This window comes from Malaclemys terrapin, chromosome 7, assembly GCF_027887155.1.
Source record: "Malaclemys terrapin pileata isolate rMalTer1 chromosome 7, rMalTer1.hap1, whole genome shotgun sequence".
In the NCBI taxonomy this organism is placed as follows: domain Eukaryota; kingdom Metazoa; phylum Chordata; order Testudines; family Emydidae; genus Malaclemys; species Malaclemys terrapin.
Genome location: NC_071511.1, coordinates 85,345,318 through 85,369,119, shown reverse-complemented (window position 1 = coordinate 85,369,119; position 23,802 = coordinate 85,345,318). Strand labels below are relative to the sequence as shown.

At 44.0% G+C, this 23,802-nt stretch overlaps 1 protein-coding gene across 2 annotated transcripts in view; it reads right to left on the bottom strand.

Moving 5' to 3' along the window:
* LOC128841350 (prosaposin-like) overlaps window positions 1–23,802 on the bottom strand; it is a 43,763-nt gene that overhangs the window by 2,585 nt on the left and 17,376 nt on the right. Inside the window, exons 2-13 of one of the 2 annotated variants that reach the window (XM_054036358.1) lie at window positions 17,457–17,590; window positions 14,636–14,710; window positions 13,322–13,447; window positions 11,397–11,591; window positions 9,541–9,684; window positions 7,895–7,951; window positions 5,665–5,781; window positions 3,906–4,004; window positions 3,167–3,350; window positions 2,764–2,933; window positions 909–989; window positions 210–317 (exon numbers count right to left, since the gene is read on the bottom strand). In XM_054036358.1, the coding sequence (XP_053892333.1) occupies window positions 210–317; window positions 909–989; window positions 2,764–2,933; window positions 3,167–3,350; window positions 3,906–4,004; window positions 5,665–5,781; window positions 7,895–7,951; window positions 9,541–9,684; window positions 11,397–11,591; window positions 13,322–13,447; window positions 14,636–14,710; window positions 17,457–17,590 (1,490 nt within the window). The remainder of the gene's footprint in view (window positions 1–209; window positions 318–908; window positions 990–2,763; window positions 2,934–3,166; window positions 3,351–3,905; window positions 4,005–5,664; window positions 5,782–7,894; window positions 7,952–9,540; window positions 9,685–11,396; window positions 11,592–13,321; window positions 13,448–14,635; window positions 14,711–17,456; window positions 17,591–23,802) is intronic. The other variant, XM_054036359.1, reaches the window with a different exon arrangement.

Sequence of the window (23,802 nt, the reverse complement as noted above, 5' to 3'; positions counted from 1 at the left end):
ATTTGTAGTTCTTTCTCACAAAGGTGGCCTGATTCTCCTCTCATTTACAATGATGATAATTCACTTCATTCAATGGAGTTACTCCTCATTTAGGCCAGTGTAAGCGAAAGGAGAATCAGGTTCAATATTTGTAAAGCACTTTAGTTTGTTGCCCATTAATTTAATGGCATCTCAGACTCTCCCCTCTGGGGGAATCTTTGGTGACTTACATTGCACTGAGCTGCAGTCTCCATGTTCTTACACCAGTAGCTTGGGCCCCACACACATGGATCTTCACCCATGAGATCCTCTTTGGATGATACACAAGCTCCTATTTTCTGTGCAGTGAAAGAAGAGAGAGAACAAAAGGTGCAGTTATGTCTTCCTGATTACCATGGACATCAGTGATCTCACTTCTCCCTCCCCGCCCACCCCCATGATTCAGTGCCTCCTGCACAGCAATGCCTATTTCCAGTGGGAGTTGGAGTGTGTAGACAAAGCAGAGGCAGTGCTGGGAGTTTCCAACACCACAGTGCTAGACTGCTATGGACAGTTGGGTCTGTAGCTGAATGAACAGACTTGTGAGAAGTCCCTTGAGAGGACACCAAATTTCAGACTCTAGACAATTTCAGCTTCAATGCTGGCTGCAGATTTGTGGATCTAATATTGAAGATCCCATTTGAAGCAGGGACATGCACCTCACACTGCATTACACGAAAGTTACGTTTCCTGCATTTGAATCACAGGGCAGGGAGGAGAATAACGATTTGCATGTTTAATCTTTGCAAAAAGGTAAATTCTGCAAATCTATTTCTTCTTTCCTGGCCAAAAACCCAATAGTCTATGAACAGCTTTCGTGAGACCATGCAATTGGACAGCTAAACTGATAGTATACTTCCACCATCGCATATGCCAGCAGAACTACTTACAGTGCACACAAAAGAAGGATCCATTATCTGTACCAGGAGTCGTAGGGCGTCTGGTTCATACTGCAGCACAATCTCATCACACTGTAACAAGAAGAGATGACATGAGACTGAATGCTCTGCTAGACCATCACAAGACGAAGACAAAGTACCTGATTCAAACAGGGGAACCCCAGACTGTCTTGTGCTTTATAGATGAACACGTTTCCATTGAGATTGGGGAAGAGGTGGTGCTTGGGGAGAGTAGTTCAGTACTTTAGAAATGTGCAGTGCATTACTACAGATCAGGAAGATTGCCCAAGAAATATACGAGCTATCACTTTCCCTCCTTCCCCACCACACACTCTGTATGCAGTGAGGCAGGTAGGAGAAGGGGAGGAAGCTCCTATGACCTTATGCTGAAACACAAAGACTTGCACTCCTGTGCAGGAGCTGGCCAAACGGTGGCTCTGCCCTGCACTCACATGCTATGAATGTGTCAGTTACTCTCAACAGCAGTGCCAAAGTACTGAGGCAGCCAAATGCTCTTAGGCAGCTAGTCTGTAGTTCTGGTATGACTTTTCCCCCCAGAGGTAACACTGCAGCACCAAAGCTGCAGCCATGACAGGTTTTACCCAGACAGCAGACAGCAAAAGGATCCGCAAACTCATATTGCTACATAAATGTGGATTTTTAGACTGCTGACAGCTCAGGATGGGAAGGCGCCAACTCCTTTAACCCTCAAGAGAAGGGCTTGAAACTCCACCACACGTCCCTCTGACTGTTCTTGCAAATGACTGAACAGCTCAGATATGGCACAGTGCCAATAAAGGACAGTATACGATACATTTCCAGGACATGACGACATACACCTGAGTTAGCACATGAGGCGTCTATCTCTAGAACAGTTCTACTGTGAGGCTGGACTAGGTGGCTTTATACCTTTGTCCATTTTGTATTACACTCTGATTCTGATTGGGAGGCAGCCTGCCACATATCCAGGGACAGGTGCCGCCGTCTGATCTGCCAGAGATCAACTTGCTCTGTGCACATGCAGTTTATTTTGAACAAAAAGAAAGGCTATTTTATTTGGTGCTGAGTAAGAGGAGAGAAATCCCAGCAGGGACTTAGAACTAATACACATTCCAGAGTCTCAGCTGCACTGTGACCAGTTTCAAAGCAGAGTCACCAGCCCATGAACCTTTCCATGATTCTCATGATTCACCTGCTGGAGATGGAGGCAATCAGCCATTTCAAGCACAGAAGCCACTGCAAAGACTCAGACAGTAATGTCCAGCCTCAGTGCAAATGAATTTGTTCCCATTTGGATTTTAGAAATGAAAATCTAAAATATATAGGTGTAAAGCATTAAGGGTGGGGGGAAGCAGCAGATAGGTGACAGGCACTGTGGATGGGGCACAACAGTGGTTCTCAACCAGCAGTACAAGTACCCTGAGATTAACGCAAAGGTCTTCCAGGGGACACACCAACTCATCTAGATATTTGCCTAGTTTACAATAGGCTACATAAAAAGCACATACAGACAATGACTTGTTTATACTGCTCTATGTTCTATGCACTGAAATGTAAGTACAATATTTATATTCCAATTGATTTATAATTATATGGCAAAAATGAGAAAGTCAGGAATTTTTCAGTCATAGTGTGCTGTGACACTTTTATATTTTTATGCCTGATTTTGTAAGCAGGTAGTTTTTAAGCAAGGTGAAACTTGGGGATACGCAAGACAAATCAGACTCCTGAAAGGGGTACAGTAGTCTGGAAAGGTTGAGAGCCACTGGGACACAGGACATATGTTTTAGCCAGCTGGGTAGGGGACATCAGATCTTCCATCCCCACAATAACTACTTGCAGTTACCTTGTCTGTCAAGGGTTTTGGCAGTAAATGACAGCCTTTCACAAGCAGAGTCCCAATTTCAGCCTGTGTCTCGTTCTCCTCCAGCTCATTGTCAATATAAGTTACAACAATCTGACACACGGTGCAGAACTCGCCAGCATTTACCGGTAACGGCTCCAGAGCACTTCTCTCTAGCAGACACACAGAACATTGGAATGTTAGATATCCAGCTTTCTAGTGAGAGTTCTCAGTAGCTTAGTGTGCTCGAGTCCCAGACCTAGGAACCAGTGAAAGGCTCCTTTCCTCCAACCCCAGCAAGAGGCCTCAGGTGAATACTGCACTAGTGCCATATATACTCATAGACTGGACTCTTCACAAGTAAACACGCATGCTTTGGACAGGATACTGGTCACCCAGTGCTTACCGGTGTGTGAAGGGCTACTCTTGGGGCAGCATTTCAGCATGATGCATACAACTTCGGGATTAGTGGCTTCCAACAACATGACAACGACAGCCTTGCCATAGGAGTCCACAAAGTCCTTACACTGCCCTAAGACACCATGAGGTAGCATGTAGCAGACCTTCTCCATGTCATGGACTATTTGCTCCTGGAAAACAAAAGCAGCAGGTGTCAGGAGAAGAGAGAATAAATCTATGCAATCTATCCTCGATAGTACCTCAGTAGGGGGCAGATAGATCTCAATCTTCTGTGCTATTCTTCCCTCTGCTGCAGACAAATGTTTTACTGTGTTGATTCACCCACTAACCCTAAAAAGTGTCTAAGCCAAGGCCTGTCCCTCACCAAGCCTTGGGAGGAGCTTGCAAGCAGCATTTAGCCATTTACAGAATTCCCTCTCCCCCTAACAACCCCTAAACAACGGAAATGAGAATACAGGGCACTATTAGGGCTATTGCCAGGGCTACATACCAACTTTCTTGCACCTAGGATGACCAGATATCCCGATTTTATAGGGACAGTCCTGATTTGGGTCTTTTTCTTATATAGGCTCCTATTACCCCCACCCCCATCCCAATTTTTCACATTTGCTGTCTGATCACCCTATTTGCACCCCCATAGCAGCAGCAGGACATGTTCCAAGCTGGGAGCTGCACTCGTAAATAGCCTATGCAAGCTCTGCATCACCGAACAAAAGGCCACATACCTCTGTCATGTTGTTGTTCAGCAGGCTCTCTGCTGCCTTTACCGCAATCTCACACATACCGCACAGGGGAGCTTTATTTTCTGGTCCCAGGTTTTCCTGCTTATTACAGCACAACAGAACGTTCATGTAAAACAATGATCATATGGGGTGGGGGATACCGTCATTTCTAGAGAACCCTATTGCTTTCATCCCTATTAAATTCTGTATGGTGTGTTCCCCAGAGATCTGAAAGACACTGCTTTTGCACTGAAATCTCTCAAATGATAAATTGGAGAATTGGTCTTGCATCAACAGGATGACATTCAATACAGACAAGTGTAAAGTACTACACCTAGGAGGGAAAAATCAAATGTACAACTACAAAATGGGGAACAACTGGGTAGGTGATACAGCTGAAACGGATCTGGGGGTGACAGTTGATCACAAACTGAATATGATTCAACAACGTGATGCAGTTGTGAAAAAGGCTAATAGCACACTGGGGTGTGTTAACAGGAGTGTCATCTGTAAGACATGGGAGGTAATTGTCCCACCCTGCTCAGCACTAGTGAGGTCTCAGGGGGAGTACCGTGTCCAGTTTTGGACACCACAGTTTAGGAAAGATGGGGACAAATAGGTCAGAGTCCAGAGGAGAGCAACAAAAATGATAAAAGCTTTAGAAAACCTGTTCTATGAGGAAAGGTTAAAAAAACTGGGTACGTTTAATCTAGAGATGAGAAGGCTCAGGAGACGTGATAACAGTCTTCAATTATGGCTGTTACAAGAGGACTGTGATCAATTGTTCTCCATGTCCACTGAGGGTAGAACAAGAAGTAATGGGCTTAATCTGCAGCAAGGGAGATTTAGGTTAGATATTAGGGAAAACTTTCTAGCTATAAGGATAGTTAAGTACAGGAAGAGTCTTCCAAGGGAGGTTCTGGAATCTCCGTCATTGGGATGTCAGGGATGTTTTAAGTTACTTGGCCCTGCCTCAGTGCAGGGAGCTGGGCCAGATGACTTCTCAAGGTTCCTTCCAGCCCTACTTTTCTATGATTCTAAAATATAAGCTGATCTGACTGAGTTATGTGCATATGAACACTGTACATTTACAAAAAGGTGCTTCTGGGGTTCGGACAACTGCAAACTCAGACTAAATTTCAATTTTACCAGAGATTAGCCCTCACTAAGGGCTAGTTCCTCTGATGATGGTGTAGAATTGTATATCACAGACAACATTTGAAGCAGCTGAAAATGATGTCCTGACTAGAGCTGGGGAAGGATGTGGGGGGGAGGGGGGTTAAGAGAAAGCATTTTGGCAAAACAAATCAAAGATCAAAATTTGTAAAATTTGAAAGTTTTGATCAGTTCTAATCCTGACCAGGCCCTAGTTCTGTATTGCATTTCATACCACCTCTACAAAGAGAAGCTGTTTCGCAGTCTAACCCCAGAACAGTGAGATCTGTACTTTATACCAGAGATTCAGGCTGTTCAGTACACATGGAAGTCTGTATTTATTGCCTGAGTTTGATCCTTCCTCCAGTTTAGTGCTTCTCAAACTTTTGTATTGGTTATAAATGCTGGAGTTAAAGAAGGTTTTTGGGGAGGTGGCTGACAGATCGTGACACCCCCCCCCCCCCCCCACATAATAACCTCGCAACCTCCTGAGGGGTCACGCCCCCCCCTCCCCGCTCGAGAACCCCTGCTCCAGCTCATGTGGGTAATACGCAAGCCTTGCTCTTTCTTCAGCAAAACAGTAGAGGGCGCTAAAGACTCATTTTACCTCCACAGGCTCCTTCATATTGGACATATGCATCACTTTAGCTGGTCCCAGAGACTGGAGGGGCACAGATTTCAGGGAAGGACAGAATCCAACTCTGCCACAAATATCCTTCGGTTGCTGGAGAGAGATACACAAATCAAGTAAGGACAAGCTCTATCCCGTTATACCGGCTGTATGAAGAATTCCCTAAAGAGGGAGGAGACAACCCAAATAAAGGTTTCAATAGACCTGGCAACTGTAGTTTTTATACACTCTCAGAGGAAATGGTGGTTGAAGGTAGGTTACCAGGCCAGCGGTCCGATCAGATTTCCTTTGTAATATACTGTCAAGATGACACTGGATCTGTAGCTAGTCTGGATTTAAGGCTAGCTCTTAGGTACTATGTGCAGCTTTGCAAAATGTCTGTTTTCAGTCCCCCACATCAGTGCACCAGCAGAGCTATGTAGTCCCTGCTGCATCCTCCCGATTAATACCTTATTCCTCAAAGTATAAGACATCCTTGTCATAGAGAAGCTTGTGCAACCCTCAGCTAAATAATAGACAAGTTACCCAGACTCCATAGACGGTGCATAGAGAGAAGCAATACCTCCAAGATGTAGCCAAATTTCTGACTACACGGCCAAGCACTGTCTTTCCCTGGGTCACACAGTGGGATAAGCATTTCAAGAATTAATTCTGCAGCAGCAGCACCATGTCCCTGCAACATGATCTGATGCTGCACCATGACAGACACCCTTGTTTTGCCCCAGTGTAACCCCACTAAGCTCCATGGCGTTATTCTTCATTTACTCTTTGTAAGTGAGAGCAGAACAAGCCCAAGGGCTCCCAGGAAATTACTAGCTATAAACAAAGGCACTGGGAAAGCTGGAACCTAAAGGCCCCATTTTTAATTCTCAATTCAGACTCTCACGCTACCCATATTATTGCTCTTAGCCATAAAGGTTACCCTAGAGGAGAGCCGGTCAAAGTTTTCAAACATGAAAGTGAAACAAAAAATGTCAACTCCAATGTTATATATGCCATCATGTGCCAGCAATGCCCCTCTGCTATGTACGTTGGCCAAACTGGACAGTCACTACGCAAGAGGATAAATGGACACAAGTCAGATATCAGGAATGGCAATATACAAAAACCTGTAGGAGAACACTTCAACCTCCCTGGCCACACAATAGCGGATGTAAAGGTAGCCATCTTACAGCAAAAAAACTTCAGGACCAGACTCCAAAGAGAAACTGCTGAGCTCCAGTTCATTTGCAAATTTGACACCATCAGATCAGGATTAAACAAAGACTGTGAATGGCTATCCAACTACAGAAGCAGTTTCTCCTCCCTTGGTGTTCACACCTCAACTGCTAGCAGAGCACCTCACCCTCCCTGATTGAACTAACCTCGTTATCTCCATACTGATTTATACCTGCCTCTGGAAATTTCCATTACTTGCATCTGAAGAAGTGAGGTTCTTACCCACAAAAGCTTATGCTCCCAATACTTCTGTTAGTCTTAAAGGTGCCACAGGACCCTCTGACACCTTTCTAGAGTGCTTTGAGATCTTGGGTGAAAAGTGTTGTGTAAGTGCAAAGTGCTACTTTGAACAATGATTTTCATCTCGTAGCGGACGGCAGGGCCTCACCATCACTGCCATGACGTGTTTCTCCTCTTTTCTCCATAACTTGCAATCCAACCCACACCACCCACAGTCAGATTTCAGCTGCCTCAAAGCCTCCAAGGCTGTGAAGTATTTTTGGGGATGTGCCACAGCAGCTCCATTTATCATTTGTTCCATTGGGAGGGACTTACTCAGGTACATGTGAAAACTCTCTGTTTGCCTAGAGAGCTGAAAGTGTGTAAAATATAGGAGATGAAGTCTACAGAGTGGGAAATTTAAAAGCCACACTAGATGCAACTCTGACAACACAAGAAGGTGCATTCTGCACCCAGAGTGATGGAGCTACCTAGAATTGAGACCGTACTTTTTTTTTTTTTAAAGGCTGCTAAATAAAAAACTTCAGCTGTTATTCTTTCCAAAATCCACAAGCATTCCTGCATGGCCTAAAAGGATCCGTAGGACATTTACCATGTAGTTTTCACACTGCCTTAGGATTCCTCAAGGTTCATTCTGAAGGCTTAAAGGTAATAAGGTAACTTTTTCCAGAACGAGCTCTGATGAAGAACCAGCACCAAGAATAGAAAAGATCTAAAGAAGATGTATTTAACATCATATTCAGCTTACCATGTGCATCATAAACTGGATGGCAAACTCTGAGTATTCAGAAATATAGCTCTTGCACTGTGGGAGAGACAGACATCCCAGTAAATACCAACAAACCATTCTTGCCCACATCACTGTTAATGCCACATTAGGAAGGAGATTACATGTGTGTGGGAAAATTCAAAACAATGGTTCCCATAGAAGCTAGCATGACCTCAAGGCGCATTTTGAATTTGAATGGTATTTTGAATTATTCTATGTGTTACCTTTCAAACCATATCAGAAGTGTGCAGTGTGAAAGAGACACAGTCACAGGGCAGGGGGAGGGATCAGAAATGAAGTGCCGAACTTCTGCATGTAATGTTGCATTTTTGGGCCTAGCTTCTGAAAGAATCCCTAGCATTACTTCACCTGGCTCTGGAATTAATTGCCACTCCCCTCTAAAATGTATCCAGCATTTTAGATGTTTTCAATGTAGAGCAATGACATAGGGGGGAGGGATAGCTCAGTGGTTTGAGCATTGGCCTACTAAACCCACAGTTGTAAGTTCAGTCCTTGAGGGGGCCATTTAGGGAACTGGGGTAAAAGTCTGTCTGGGGAGTGGTCCTGCTTTGAGCAAGGGGTTGGACTAGATGACCTCCTGAGGTCCCTTCCAACCCTGATATTCTATTATTCTAATGACGATATTTTAGGAGTGGGGAGGGAGAAGGAAGAGGAAACTAAGACCTTTCAGAGCCTATGGGAATCAGGTGACCAATTCTGACAGTGTTGACCTCTTACCAAGGACCAAAGGAGTTGGGCACTAGCTCCCTCAGATGCCTTTGAAGATCTGAAGATCCCAGCCTTAACCATTTAGAACCCAAAGCCTTGTATCTGATAAGTTGGCTCAGTAAATAAAATGGTATCATGTTACAAATAAATAATACTGTTGAGAGTGTAGGTATTTCAGTAGCATCTTGTGCAAGGCACTGTCCTCACACATGAAGACACAGCCTCTACCCCAGAGAGCCCCAATCTATGAACATAAGCAAGCAGGCAGGATGGTGGAGAGGGATAACACACCGTCAGTGTATACACAATTTCTTTAAAACCAATCATTTTCGTCTCTCCCCAGTTCGCCCTCAGCCTAGCTAATGTTAATTGGTTAACTTCTTGTCGGGGTCTCGGCAGAAGTGGGTGGAGGAAGGAATTGAAGGAGGAGAGGACAGAGGCCTTACAGATGTTTCATCAAGGACATTGTTCAGCATTTTCATTAAGGACAAATCAAGCCACAAATGTTCTGTCCACATGGAAGAGCAGGAAGGGAATGGATGCAGACTGTGAAGAAAGCAGGGCCGGCTCCAGGTACCAGCTTGCCAAGCAGGTGCTTGGGGTGGCCACTCCAGAGAGGGGCGGTACGTCCAGCTATTTGGCGGCAATTTGGCGGACGGTCCCTCACTCCCGCTCGGAGCAAAGGACCTCCCACCGAATTGCCGCCGCAGATCACGATCGCGGCTTTTTTTTTTTTTTTGCGCCGCTTGGGGCGGCAAAAACCCTGGAGCCGGTTCTGGAAGAAAGACTCCAGAGCAGAGCACTTTTGGTCTCTACCAAGCAAACAGCTGCTCAGTACCACCCTGGCCACCACTGGAGGCAGTTCAATTATCTTAGTGAAATCAAAATTCTGTTACCCCATCAGCCATGTTAGGTCCCAAGTGTTCACACAGTTGCTTGGCAGTAGCAACTAAGGACTCAGTGAAGAAAGGCCCGGTTCTCGCTTTCTCCTGAATGTCAGCAACCAGCTGAACACAGTCTCCACACAAGTGTCCTCCCTCCTGATGAAAGATAAGGGGAAAGCCAAAAATTAAAACACATGGCCATGCACTAGTGGCGCTGCTATATCCTCACTACTAACAGAGGAAGCATTCACTGCAGTTTTGTTGTCAACGCTCTTTATAACATAGCTAATTTTCACAGCACTACAAGGAGGCGGGTATTATCCCATTTGACAAGTGATGAAAGGCAGAGAGGTTAAGTCATTTGCCCAGGAAACAGAGAGAGGCCATGTCAGAGCATTAAGGCTGTGTCTACACTGTCACTTTCAGCGCTAAAACGTTAGTCGTTCAGAGGTGTGAAAAAACACACCCTCTAAGCGACAAATGAAAAGCGCCGATATAAACACTGCTTTATCGTCAGGAGCCACGCTCCCAGCAATAAAGCTACCATCCCTCGCTTGGGGTGGTTATTTTTTTTTTTTATCACCGGGAGAGCTCTGGCTACACTGGAAAGCGCGACTACACTGCCCACGTCACAGCGCTGCCGTGGCCACGCTGTAACGTGGCAGTGTAGACATACCCTAAAACTCAGCAATCCTACCTTCCACTCCTGTGCTCAACCCATGTTTCTCTCCAAGGAACAGCCCCCTCAGAAGACTCAGGTAAGACACAGACTCTTCTCCCAGGCTTCCCTCCCGTCCAATTTAAATTCCACCGCTGCCTTGCCTGGGCACATACAGGGCATGCCAGCTGAGCCCTGACATTCCTGATTTTAACAAGCTGCTGACTTCCATCTAGCATTCTGTGCACAGGGTGGAATCTTACCTTTCACATGCTGTCTGCGTATTGCCCCTCACCCCAGTGGGAGCACTGAGAATTATACCTGACTAGATACTCTCATTTTTAGATAGCACAAATGATCATAACACTTGAGTGAATAGAATCATAAAAAATTAAGGCATGTGCAACACAAAAGAGCTAGTAAAAGGTACTGTGTAATTATACACTGGGAGGGAATAAGAGAGTCAGAGACAGAAAGCAGAGTACAAGTTCTAGGAGTGGAGGAGGAAGAGTAAAAAAACATTAGCATAAGCCAGGAATGGTCCCATATCTAATCAAACTAGCCCTTGTTACTTGCTAATCGGTACATTGTTACTGTTTAACATTGATATGGTGGCAGCATGTAGAAACCAACCATTGTGCTAGGCCCTGTATAAACATATAGTAAATGACAATCCCTGCCCAAAAGAACATTACTCAAACAATCCAAATTATTGTATGACCAGCAATGTTGCTAATTTTCTCTATTACTGACACCACCTTAGCTGTTGATTTTATTTATTTTTAAATACCCACTAACGTGCATTTTAAAGTCTGTTTGTGGACAGTCACATACTCTACCACTGGCCACTGCAAAGGGAAGGGAAGAGACCCCATTAATTCAAAGGGCTGCCGTTCATTCTAAACCAAAATTGGAACAGTATTTCAGCCAGCGTCAATCAGTGTGGCTCCATTGCCTTCAGTGAGGCTATGCCAACGTACAGCAGCTCAGGAACTGGCCCAATATGTTTCTGAAGTCCAACTGGCAACTGGCAACCTAAGTGGGCGTCCTGCTCTCTTGCATTCTAAAGCCATGTGTTTGTGCTCCCAAGTGTAATCAGGTTGGTATGTGTTATTGAGAAGCACTGTGACACTGAAACAGAACACAGCATGCTTCCTTTGTGTGCAGCTGATTAACTGAGGAAGCTAATCTGTCCATATTGCATCCTCACCAAGGTCTCTTGCTGGGTTTTGTCCTGGGGGTAAAGGAGAAGAGGGACATTAGCAAGGAAGGGAGACACCATTTCAGGGAAGTCCATTACAGGTATCTCATTGGACTGTAGTGGCTTCTGAATCTTCAGAGCGTCCTCGTGAGTCTCCATGGATTTGCACAAGGTGATGGCACGGCATACTACGTCAGGGTTGGACTAAAAAGAACAAAGGAAGGCCAAGTCATTGATCAGTCCTAATCAAAGTTAGCCTTGCACCTTGGGGGAGGAGATAGATACAAATAAAAAGCAGCACCCATCGCCCTGCTACTTAGTCAGAGCAGCAAAAATCTAAGTGAACAAAGCAACAGTTGCTAAGATACCCAGCAAGGAAATTGTTTACAGAATGGAAAGGTTTATTTTCCCCTAGCAATCCTCACCCCCCAGTTGTGTACACCGGAACCTGTTTCATTATTCCATTGTAGTCCTGGTGCAGTCCTATACAGCCCCCTGGCTTTCTTCTGTATAAAAAGTGACAACTAGAAGATATGCAGCCAGCCAAGCTAAGTGCTTTAAAGATGAACAGAAATGAAATTTTAAACACCATACAATGGGAAAAGGCTGGTGCAGGCATCAAATTGTGCAGAAATAAACACTGGAGACAGAGGGAAAATTAAGTTAAAGACTTTTCACCACTAGACCCTGAGTCAGGACATCTGGTCTCTGTGTTGCTCTTGCAGTGGGCTAATAGAAATATGTTAAGTATTTTCTATGAAAAATTTTTAACCAAAAAATTGATTTCATCTGAAATTTTACTAAATTTTCTGGTGGCTTTTTTTTAACTAAACAAAATTGATTTTTTTTGTTTCAGGGGTTTTTGTTTGGGGCTTTTTGTGGCGGGGCAGGCTGGAAAATAAAAAAAATAAAATTTTCAAATTGAAATTAAAGTAAATGAACATTTTTGTTTCACTGGAGAAAAAAAACTAAAGATGTCAAAGGAATCAGAAATGTCCATTTCCTACAAAAGGCCATTTTTCATCACAAAACTTTTTGACCAACTGTAATGGTAAGTGACCTCACTAACACATAAAGGAAACCTGCAAAGAGGGAAAGGAGGCATTTGTGCCCCTTTTTGTTTCATTATGATGTATGAAGAGGCCTGGGAAGTTTGTTTTTTTAATATTAGAAATGCTGGTGTTGTCTACCCTGGAAGTCTCCATGGTAGCTGGAGAACATAGTGACATCACAAGTACCGAGGACATGAAACCTGACTAACTGAGAGGGGGAATTTCTTCAGACTGTTAAAACACTTAAAGAAGAACAGGAGTACTAACACGGCTGTTACTCTGAAACTTGTCATTAAAACACTTAATTAACTGAGAAGCACTTTGAGAAGGAAGTTTGGAAAATTCAACACCCCTCTTACCCTCCAGCTAAAGTCCAAGAAAGTTCTACATCTACATTCCTGAGACCTCCAACATGACTCTGCAAAATCAGAGAAGGCCTTGACACTCCTGATATTTCTAGTGTTAAAAACAAGCAGAAGTTATTTTGTTTTGTAAAAACCTTTTCAGAACCTCTGTATACATCTTAAGAAGCCAAAAATGGAGCAAACCTATGTTTTATTTTCCTTTGGAGGTCACTTTTAAGGCTCCATTCCTTAAGTAATTTAGGTTTTAATGGTGTCATCAATTGCTGCAGGTCAAATAGGATCCTGAATTCAAATCTTAGCAGGTAAGTGAAGAATTTGTTTATCAGCTATCTAAAGTTTTTGGTTTTTTATTAGAGAAATTAATGTATTGGACTGGAATCTGCTTATATGCTCTCTCAGAAGCCTATTACCGTATTATTTATTATTATTGTCCTAAAAGGGACAAAAAAATGCAGAAAGTCAACCTAGTAGTTTTACACCATAAATCTGTACCATTGTTTTTCCCCCAACCAATTACCAATACTTGTTTGCTCAGCTCTACGATCATTATCATGCCAGTGTCCACCATCTTCTTGCACTTGACTGACCAGTCCTGGAAAGGAAGGTACTGGCATGACTTCTCCAAGAAAGCACGGATCCTTTCCTAGGAGACAAGAGAAGAGGGGCGTGTTATGGGCTGTGTTCACATACACAATGGCAAAAAGCTTTGTACGTTCTTCACATTCTTAGGAGAGACTATGGAAAATCTGGGCAAATTCTTAAGCTCCACCCTGGGAGAAGACAGACTTTCAACAGAACTGGAGCATGGATGGATGAAATATGTTTATTTCTCCAGTCTCAAATTTAAAAACAGACAATCCCAGATCTTCTGGGGGATGAAAGGATGCCGGAGTTGGCACCTACTACACTGTGGTAAGAGGAAGATTTCTTGCAAGACCTGTCACTATAAGAAAGAATTCCTATAGGTTTAAAGGCTTCATATGAAGCAAGCTCTCTAGCTTATAAAATACAATCCAGGAGATCCACTATCTGTTCTCTTTGTTTCATAGACACCCAAATTCCAACTAGAGATAAGAAAGGAGGCTAAAAAAAGCTGACTATATGGATGGACTGCTGACCAGATGGAATGGCACTTGCATCAAAGGGAAAGAGGGGAGAGTGACACATAGCTGCTCCAAAATCCCCTTGTCACATCACCCACCAGATCTTTGTGGCTTCTTCAGAGACTGCACGGTAACCCACCATCCTACCTAAAGCTAAATGAGTGCTCCAAGAGGATAAGGGAAGAAAGCACAAACATTCAAACAACAGTGTTTTACAGCAAGTCAGTGGCATATCAGGGGTAAGTAAGACCTCTAAATTCCCAATGGGAGAGACAGGGAAAGGGACACCCTTTGCTAGAGATGCTGAAGCCCAAACCCTGTCCCTGTATCCCATGATTCTCACCTTACACCAATTCCCTTTTTAGGCACCTTTCCTCTGCAGTGTAACCATTTGCACTGCCAGAGACAGCACAATGTAAAGGGGCCTTTACGTATGTGACACTCTTGACCAACGTCTGCATGGAAATTCCTGACTAGCAGGTAGGTAATAATAGGGTTAATCTACTTCCAACCCCCAAGTCATTCTCAGGTTTTGTGACCATCCTGATCATACACCAGACAGAAGATCTTACAGATGCTTTCCTTTTCCTCCCTCTGTGAAACTCGGGTAACAAAAACCACTCATGATATTCTTCCCCTTCCTTGCCCCTCTCTGGATCACCACTATAGTTGTAAAGGCATCTAGTGCCCAAAGCCAAAAAGGTTGCTGAGTTCTTCAAGCTACTTACATCTGTGCGATTGTCCTGCAAGATCTTCCCAAGCATTGATACCACCACTTTACACATATGGCAAGGGATGCTTTTCTGGGAATAGAAAAGAGAAAAGAGTTACTTGAGAGGGACCTGCATGTTGGTATATAAATGAAAAATTTCCTTTCCCTTTCTTGTCTCTGTATCATATAGTGAAGGAGGAAGCTAGCTTCACATAAACCCAAGTTTCAATCTCTGCTCCCCCAATTTCTAAAAAAAATCCCTATTCCCCTGAAATCTCACATGCCCCATCTCATCCCAGGATAGAATTTTTCTGGGAAGGTTTGTTATGTAGGTTTTTGAGGCGAGGGGGACAGAAAAGGAGTTTTAAAGCTACCATGCTTTCAAAAATTCCTATCATCATTTAATCCAAGAAAGTTTTCTTAACATCTTTTTGTCCTCCCATCTCCAAACTCATGTTTACTTTGCCTGTTAGTGGCGTCTTTGGAGTAGAGGTCCAGTTGGGGGAATGACAAGAACTGTTTTTATCTCCATGCAGGAGATGAATGTTATACAACATGAACATTTGTAAATATAAAACCCTTTACAGTACACTGACCTGCTGCTGGCAGAGGTGGAAAGGCATAGGTGGGCATGGAGAGAGGTGTAAATAAGAAGGGGCAGGCGACTGGGTGGGGTAAAGAGATGGAGGCACCGAGAGGGGAGATTGGGGACTGGAGATAGAAGGGGTGGCACATGGAGCCATGCTTCTCGGTCTCAGATGGGGTGTGGGGGCAGGGAAGAGGAGCTTCATGGAGAGGGGACAGAAGACTGAAAAGGGGGGAAATATAAGGGGGTATAAGGTACCTGGTGACGGGGCTAGGAGAGGGAGCATGAGACAGAGGCAGAAAACAAGTGGCATGGAGTGAGCCTAGGTGACTGCAGGAGACAGAAAGATGGAGTCTAACCCCGTTAAACACTTTGAATTCCTAGACATTTTAGATATAGAAAACTTCAAGCACTTAAGTTTTACAGAATGGATAACAGACTCCCCGTCTCATCTGCCATCCCCATGCCCCCAGCTTTCTACCACTCCCAGACCCCACCCAGGTGTCACCCCCCCCCCCTCCTCCACATGACTTGCCTGGACTAGCTAACACCTGCAAGGGGGAGCCCAGCTCTGATGTGCCTTGTGAAATCTGTCAGAACAGGGATCCTGCCTGCAGACTTTATACACCAACCCAGCTTGCACTTCTGGTAATACAAAAAACCCCAACAACCCACAGAGAAACTCTGAATCAAAAAGGCTCATTATTTAAAAACAGCACAGGACAAAAGCACACCTCAAAAGAAGCATGCTAACCCTCCAAAATAGTATCAGACTTCCTTTACTAAAGTCCTACACCTTCACAAAATACAGCCCAATATGTTAACAAGTCTAGCAATGACCAGGTAAGGCCTCCAGCCAGCGCTAACTGCTTCTATGGGAGAGTTTGGGGGTTTTAGAGCATTTCCCATTTAGGAAGGAGGTGGAAAAGAAACTGTCTCTTGGCCTGACTGACTGGTGTGCAATGTGACATTCAGTGTGGAAAGAGGAAGGAGGGAATTAAACACAAGGTTGGGATGAGTCATAAGGTTATAGAAAAGCAGATTTTCCCCACACCAGGCTGAGGGAAGAGAACAACTGCTGTGGGAGGGTCATCACTCTTTGCAAACCAGTTTTTATAGTTCAAAGTGACCTTTACACTTGTTGCCTGTTTCCCCACGCTTAGCCAGATGGTGTCCCCCTTCTCTTTAACCAGCTGATGTACACAGGGCCCAATTCCCAATTACACCAAGGCCTCTCGACACTACTCTAGCGGCAGAAAGAGACTTTAAAGGAGACTGACAGACAGGGGGTCCCTACTGACATAGAACTGGTCTAACAACTCTTTGCCAGCCCTGCTCCCAGCCCCCAGTATAGGGGAACTTTGGGGGCATGTCAGTGCAGGCCGGGGACATGACTAGAGTGCACTGCTTTTCAGCTAAACTTTGGGAGGCAGAGAAAAGGAACCATGGGAAGCAGAGTGTAACTTAGAGCAGCCCCAAGGCTAACTCTAGCTTACACCAGAGACTGAGCAGTGCCCTGAACATCCCCACAATATGGAGGACATACAGGTAGCTTAAAAGACACCTTAACCATCCACCCTGTTCCTGCCCCAAGTGCAAGGATGTGGCAACTGAGAATCAGACCCTCACTCATTATGTGCACAGAAGCCAATACATTTTATTGACCATAGCAAGTTGCAGTTTTTCCAGTACACACAGTGATAATTGTGTAGTTAGAGAGATCTAGGCTAGTCCAACAATTATCTTCAGTTTCTACGGAAAAGTTCCATACATGGGAACTCTTGGGAAAATGCATAGGCATCTGTACATACAAGCCTTTTATTTTTATTGGAAGGACTGTAAATTCTCCAGCATACGTTTTACAGTGGCCTAATGTGACTCTGGAATTATGCATTGTTTTGAACAGGTGTGAGAGTTACATGTTCATTCCTATAAACGTCAAAGAAATAGGGCTGTCTGTTAGATTGGTGGCAGCCTGTCATAGAAAGGGTATGAACCATGCAGAGCAAAGCGACTGAAAGAGAGAAGTCAGCCAGTCACTCTCTCCCTTTAGTTCATTCACATTGTGCAGTCCTATTGGTATCAAAGAAAGACGTGATACAAAATTTTTGGAGGACACAAACTGTTACAGAAAAGTGCAATTCAGATGTCAGCTCATTCCTGTAAGTAGGGCCTGAACTTTACAGAGCTGCACGTGGGAATACAAGGGCTCTGACAGAAGAGAACAAGCCTGTTCAGACTACACACTCACCACAGGAAGCTTGTTCCAAACAGTCTGCTGGCAGTGCTCCACAGCCCCACACCGCAAAGCCGTCTGCAAATCCTGACACCAGTTCTCAGGCCCCTCCGTGCACTCTTTCTGCCAGGAGAGGGGGCTCGCCACAGCTGCCAATGAGAGAGAGAGTCCATTTTCAAACTGCACAATTCAGAGGATATTCAACCTTTGAAGAAGAGTTACCACACACTGGCCCATATGTCTCCATTCTAAGACATTTGTATTACATTTTATCCTGAGGTGTTAGACAGCAGTGTAGGCCAATTCAGCATGTCTGATGTAGGCTGCCCCACGTAGCTCTGTAGGTCCTATTAAGCCCCCAGCCTCAAACACTGATTTGTTTCCTTCTCCAATTGCTAGATTAAATTATACCTCCAGCACACAAGAAACCCCCTGGTTCTAATATGCTAAAAACCATGTAAGAGTCAACCCAAAAGAATTTGGAGGCATCAACAAGATAAATTAGGTGAACTTTAGGGAGAGGATTCCAGAAACTTAAGCCCCAAAATTCCTCTGTTAGATCTCAGTCTCCCTGCCACTGCCTTCCTTCACACAAAGGATGCCTTGAAAAGGAAGAATATTAAAGACTTTTCACTATTATTGAAGGGCTAACATTCCTGGGTGGTATGCATTTCAGCACTGAACTAGCTAACTAGAGTACTAGTATTAGAGTAACTTCAGGGAAGTTTCCCTGATATTTTCCGGTGCAATGTATCATTTTCTCATAAGGGGGGAATGAAACCAATGCAGGCTAGTTCATTTCAGGACAAAGAGTGCACATTGCATGTGGATAGCATCTGAACAGCAGCGTGGGAAACTCAGCCATTGTATAAGATACAAGCTTGAGCACTTGCCTTCAGAAACTGCTCTTTAACCTCTTTAGGGTTTCTCCAAAGCCCATTAGCAACCAAACCCTACCAGACAAGACTTCCACTCCCTCAGGCTGACTTGAAATCAAGTTTTGCAGTGGGAAGCAGTTCAGTACTGTGGATAAGCACGTTAGCAGGAAGTTTCACATGAATGATGAGCAATGAAACTGTGAAAAAAATTCATTTAAATAGGCATCTTTAAGCTTCAGGGTGATCATCCTCTCGGAGCTCTTGGTTCAGACTTTCTGCAGACTCAGGAAGACATAACCAGAACAAAGGCCTCATTTACTGTTGTAAGATGTTTCCCCTGTACACAGAACATTAAACTCTGAGTCCAACTGGCTAAGGAAAACCCACACTTTGATGCCTCAAACCTACTTTTTACCTTCCCTTCTAGTTGAAAAACCCACCTCCTCTCACTCACAATTAGCACCTTAATGTGTTATTCACAAAAGGCTAGTGAGGAATGTTTATTAACAATTGGCCCCTTTAGGGTGTGTCTCATTAAGTCCGCTGAAGAATTACCAACCCAGTTTTAACACAAATACCAAAAGCGTGTGCCAAATGCTGTGGTGAGATCTCTGGGTCCTACGCACCCTGCTGCAGCACATTGGAAATTCTATTAAAGTTTCATTTTAAAAATGAGTTTTTTAATTAATTACATAAATAATGAGATCCAGGCCACGCTCCCTGAGTTATTCATTTGATTGCATCCGGCATACTTCATGCTCTCCAGACATTTTTGTATTGGCAACCTATAACTGCATTACAGAAGTTGTTGGGGAGAGACAGGAGATTTTTGCAGCTAGGTAGAGGACAGAACAGTTGGAGCTTTTTGCAGCCAAGATGCAGTGGGAAGCAGTTCAGGACAGTGGAATACGCATGTAAGCTGGAAGCTTCGGATAAGTGATCACCAGTGAAACCGTGAACAATTTTTCATTTAAATAGTCGCCTTTAAGCTTCGGGGTGATCACCTTCTCAGAGCTCTTGGTTCAGACTTTCTGCCAACACAGGAAGACATCACTGCATCCAGTTTTGCAAATTTTTACCTTAATCTCACTGTGCCTCAGGTCCCAATCTGTAAAATGAGAATAACAACTCCTAGCTCGCAGGAGCGTTGTGAAGATAAATCTATTAATGTTTATAAAGTATTCGTATACAATGGTGATCAAACACCACAGAAAAGCCCATGAAGAAATTAGTAATTACATATTCAGAGTATACTGTGGATGGTGTCCAGTAAGTAACACATGGGGCCATTCATTGAATGAAGATAAAAGAAAATATTGAACTACCTCATTCTCTGAGCACTGAATGAGGCAGGGCTCCTGTAGATAAAAATACTATATGATCATGAAGACTCTCTTATAAAGCATTACGGAAGGGGGCAGAACTACGGTTATGTAGGCAACCACAAATCTGGCAATTCCTAACTTGAGTGATTGCCTTTCCAACCTTAAAAATGTTTTTTTAATATACTTTATTTGTATGGAACATGTGCATAGAACCATGTAAATGTTCAGTAGATGAGCTGTACTAAGTCGGTAGCATAGGCTTTGATCTAGAAGACTCCTGCCAAAGGCAAAGAACAGGAACTGGAAAATCAGAAGTTACAGGAAATTGGGGAATTTAAGACTCTCCCATACTCCAAGGAGAGGAGGTGATGGAGGACAGAAGACACCTCCCATCCTGCCTCTTGGCTCTTCTGTGGTGGTATTATAAATAATTGTCAAATAAACTACTCTGTTAACTTGATCCTGCTCTTAGTCACATCTTGTTTTCCCTGGCCCTCTCAACATTCAGGACCTGTTTTAATATTACAACTCAACCTACGCTGTTGGCTAAGAACAGGAAGTAAGTCCAGAATATACAAAGCGAGGTTTGCTAAAGCCAGAGTGGGACTGGCACATAGCAAATTTCATGTTAAACACAACAATAACAAGTCAAGGAGAAAATTCCACTTGACCCAAATATATGCTAGAGCTCAATTACCAGGGTTTGGTCCACATCGCAACTTCCTTGCGGAAAGCAAAGAGGGTTAGAGCTATTGACACATTACTGAGCCCTGACACAAGCAGTAATTCATACAGGTGAGTTCTAGATGAGCTAGGTATTATTATTATGACAACTACTACCCCTGCTTTTATTAGATATAATGGGAGGGACAGAATTGTGAGTTTATTCCAAAATGGAGGGTATGATAAGCTATAATTCTTCCAGGCTAGAGTGAAGGACAGTCTAGTTATTGTTTTATTCCTTTATTTTAGGAGTGCAGGACAATGACTCAAATCCTTAGGTACCAGATTTTGTAGGTATCTAATGGAGAGTCTTCTTGACCTACTAAGGTAGGACCGAATTTGCTCCAACCCCTCAGACAGAGACAAACACCTACAAGATCTTTATCAAGCATTCTTAAAACTACAATACCCACCTGGGGAAGTGAGGAAACAGATTGACAGAGCAAAATGGGTACCCAGAAATCACCTACTACAGGACAGGCCCAACAAGGACAACAACAGAACACCACTGGCCATCACATACAACCCCCAGCTAAAACCTCTCCAGCGCATTATCCACGATGTACAACCTATCCTGGAAAATGATCCCTCACTCTCACAGACCTTGGGAGGCAGGCCAGTCCTCGCTTACAGACAACCCCCCAACCTGAAGCAAATACTCACCAGCACCTACACACCACACCACACCACAGAAACACCAACCCAGGAACCAATCCCTGTAGCAAACCTCGTTGCCTACTCTGTCCCCATATCTACTCTGGCGACACCATCAGAGGACCCAACCACATCAGCCACACCATCAAGGGCTCATTCACCTGCACATCTGCTAATGTGATATATGCCATCATGTGCCAGCAATGCCCCTCTGCCATGTACATTGGCCAAACCGGACAGTCCCTCCGCAAAAGAAGAAATGGACACAAATCGGACATCAGGAATGGTAAGATACAAAAGCCAGTAAGTGAACACTTCAATCTCCCTGGTCATTCTATTACAGATTTAAAAGTCACTATCATTGAACAAAAAAACTTCAGAAACAGACTTCAAAGAGAAACAACAGAACTAAAATTCATTTGCAAATTTAACACCATTAATCTGGGCTTGAATAGGGACTGGGAGTGGCTGGCTCATTACAGAAGCAGCTTTTCCTCTCCTGGAATTGACACCTCCTCATCTATCATTGGGAGTGGACTACATCCACCCTGATTGAATTGGCCCTGTCAACACTGGTTCGCCACTTGCGAAGTAACTCCCTGCTCTCCTTGTGTCAGTATATAATGCCTGCATCTGTAACTTACACTCTATGCATCTGAAGAAGTGAGGTTTTTACCCACGAAAGCTTATGCCCAAATAAATCTGTTAGTCTTTAAGGTGCCACCGGACTCCTTGTTGTTTTTCTTGACCTACTGTGACAGTGGCTGTAGCATGAGTCTCCGTTCCCCAGATCAATCCAGGTATGGTAAACATACAAGATACCCCGTTGCACATCACTGAATAATCTGTTCAGAGGGCATTGCTGTCTAAAGCAAGATTAAGTGGACTGTGGAGAACCAAGTTAAAAATCCTGGCCCAACTGAAGTCAAGGGCAAAACTCCCAGTGACTTCAATGGGGCTAGAATGTCACACCAAATGTGCTGCTGGTTACTTCTGATTTAAGTCTCATACTTGTACCAACTCCATCCTCACTAGTTTGTCTGCCCAAGTACCAGTGATGTTTGCTTGTTAGCTTTCTATCTTAGAGACTGGATGCTGAATCTACTTTGAAAGCCAAAGGGAGTGTTAACTGCTGCCTAGAAATAGCCCAATTCATTTAGGCCCAGTCAGAAAGTTAAATGCAAGTTGGGACAAAGACAAAAAATTAGGTACAGAAGGAAGATTTAGAGTGAAACTAAGAGGAAACAAACTGATATCACAAGCCAACACAACCAGGTCCTGGGTACAGAGAACTATGGGAAGCAGATGGTGTTTAATATAGATAATGGGCATCAGTCACTGGTTCACCCCAATGGAATTGCTGCCAGTTTAGCACCATCCTTAGGGGATTCTTCTGTGCCCCACCAACATTCGCATAAGACAGAAATTTAAAACATGGCGTGAAGTCCTGGCCCCACAGAAGTCAATGGGAATTTTGCCATTGACTTCATAGTGGCCAAAAATTGATTTCATTGGGGCCAGAATTTCACCCCTTGTATTTACTGTGTTAAGCTCTGACAGGGTGCTCAGTGCTGTACAGAATGGGAAGGAGACAAAGACCCTGCCCTCAGAGTTTACAATCCAATGAGCACAGAAAAGGTACAGTGTGAAGAAAACATACTTCCCGCATCTAGCTTTAATTAAATCCATCCAATGTGCATTACTATCAGAGGCAGTGGAAAGTCAGGAGGCAAGTAGTAGGAATAAATAAATCCCACAATTTTAATGTCTGCAGCAATTTTTGCTTCTTTCCACAGAATCTATTCTCATTTATTAAAATCTGATACTCCAGAGATCACCTTCCCAGTTTAAACCATTCCCTTGCTAACGTAGCCTACAAGAAAACCATATTGATCTACACAGCAGAAGGAAAAGTCTCTGTTCTACTCCCTACACTCAGCAGATCCTTTGCCTCAATAAGGTGTCACCTCACAAGCCTAGTTAGGACCCTCGCAATGTGCTATTGCATAGAACTTTAACGGCCTCCAGGTTCTTTTCCATACCCTGTGTGTTGCTCAACAGGAGGCATTCTTTGGTGACTCATTCTCCATAGTAAGCATTTCCTGTCACAATAGCAATGCTGGCAAAGAGATTACAGGCCTGCACATGTTTATGTCATTTGCCCCACCTTGGTTTTCCAATCTGCTGTGTAGCAATTGGAGTGAAGGCTGGGCACACAGCCAGCCCTGCATCTTAACCCGAAGAAGACTCAGTGAAACTGGTACTGCTTCCCAGGTCTTCAGGAATGGACATGGCAGAGTCCAGAACCAAGGCTGGGCCTCACTCTTTACTGCCTGCTCAAGCTTCCGCTAACTGCTACATGTGCTGATCTGCTGTAGGGATTGCGTATGCCATTTTGAAAAGTGTGTCATGTAAGTAACCCTCATAAGGCCAAATTCATCCCTGATTTCATTCTACTGACTCTGATGCACTTCTACTAAGGATAAATTTGGCCCGCAACATTTAACCTGCCTCCTTAGTTATTCCACTGGTACCAGCAACATGAGCAACTGACACAGCCGCACCAATTGACTGAGAAGACGACTCAGAGCAGAGAGGTAACAGAGCGTTTGGAAAGTGGCTCCAGTACTCTTTGCAGAACCCAGGTCTTCACCTTGCCAGGAGAAGAGAGTCAGGAATTCAGATCAGAGCTAGTCCCAGGCTGTCTCCTTTGCTGCGATCTCTACAAAAGACTTGACAATGGTTAAGGCAGCCGACGTGCTGAGACCCCTGCCCATCATG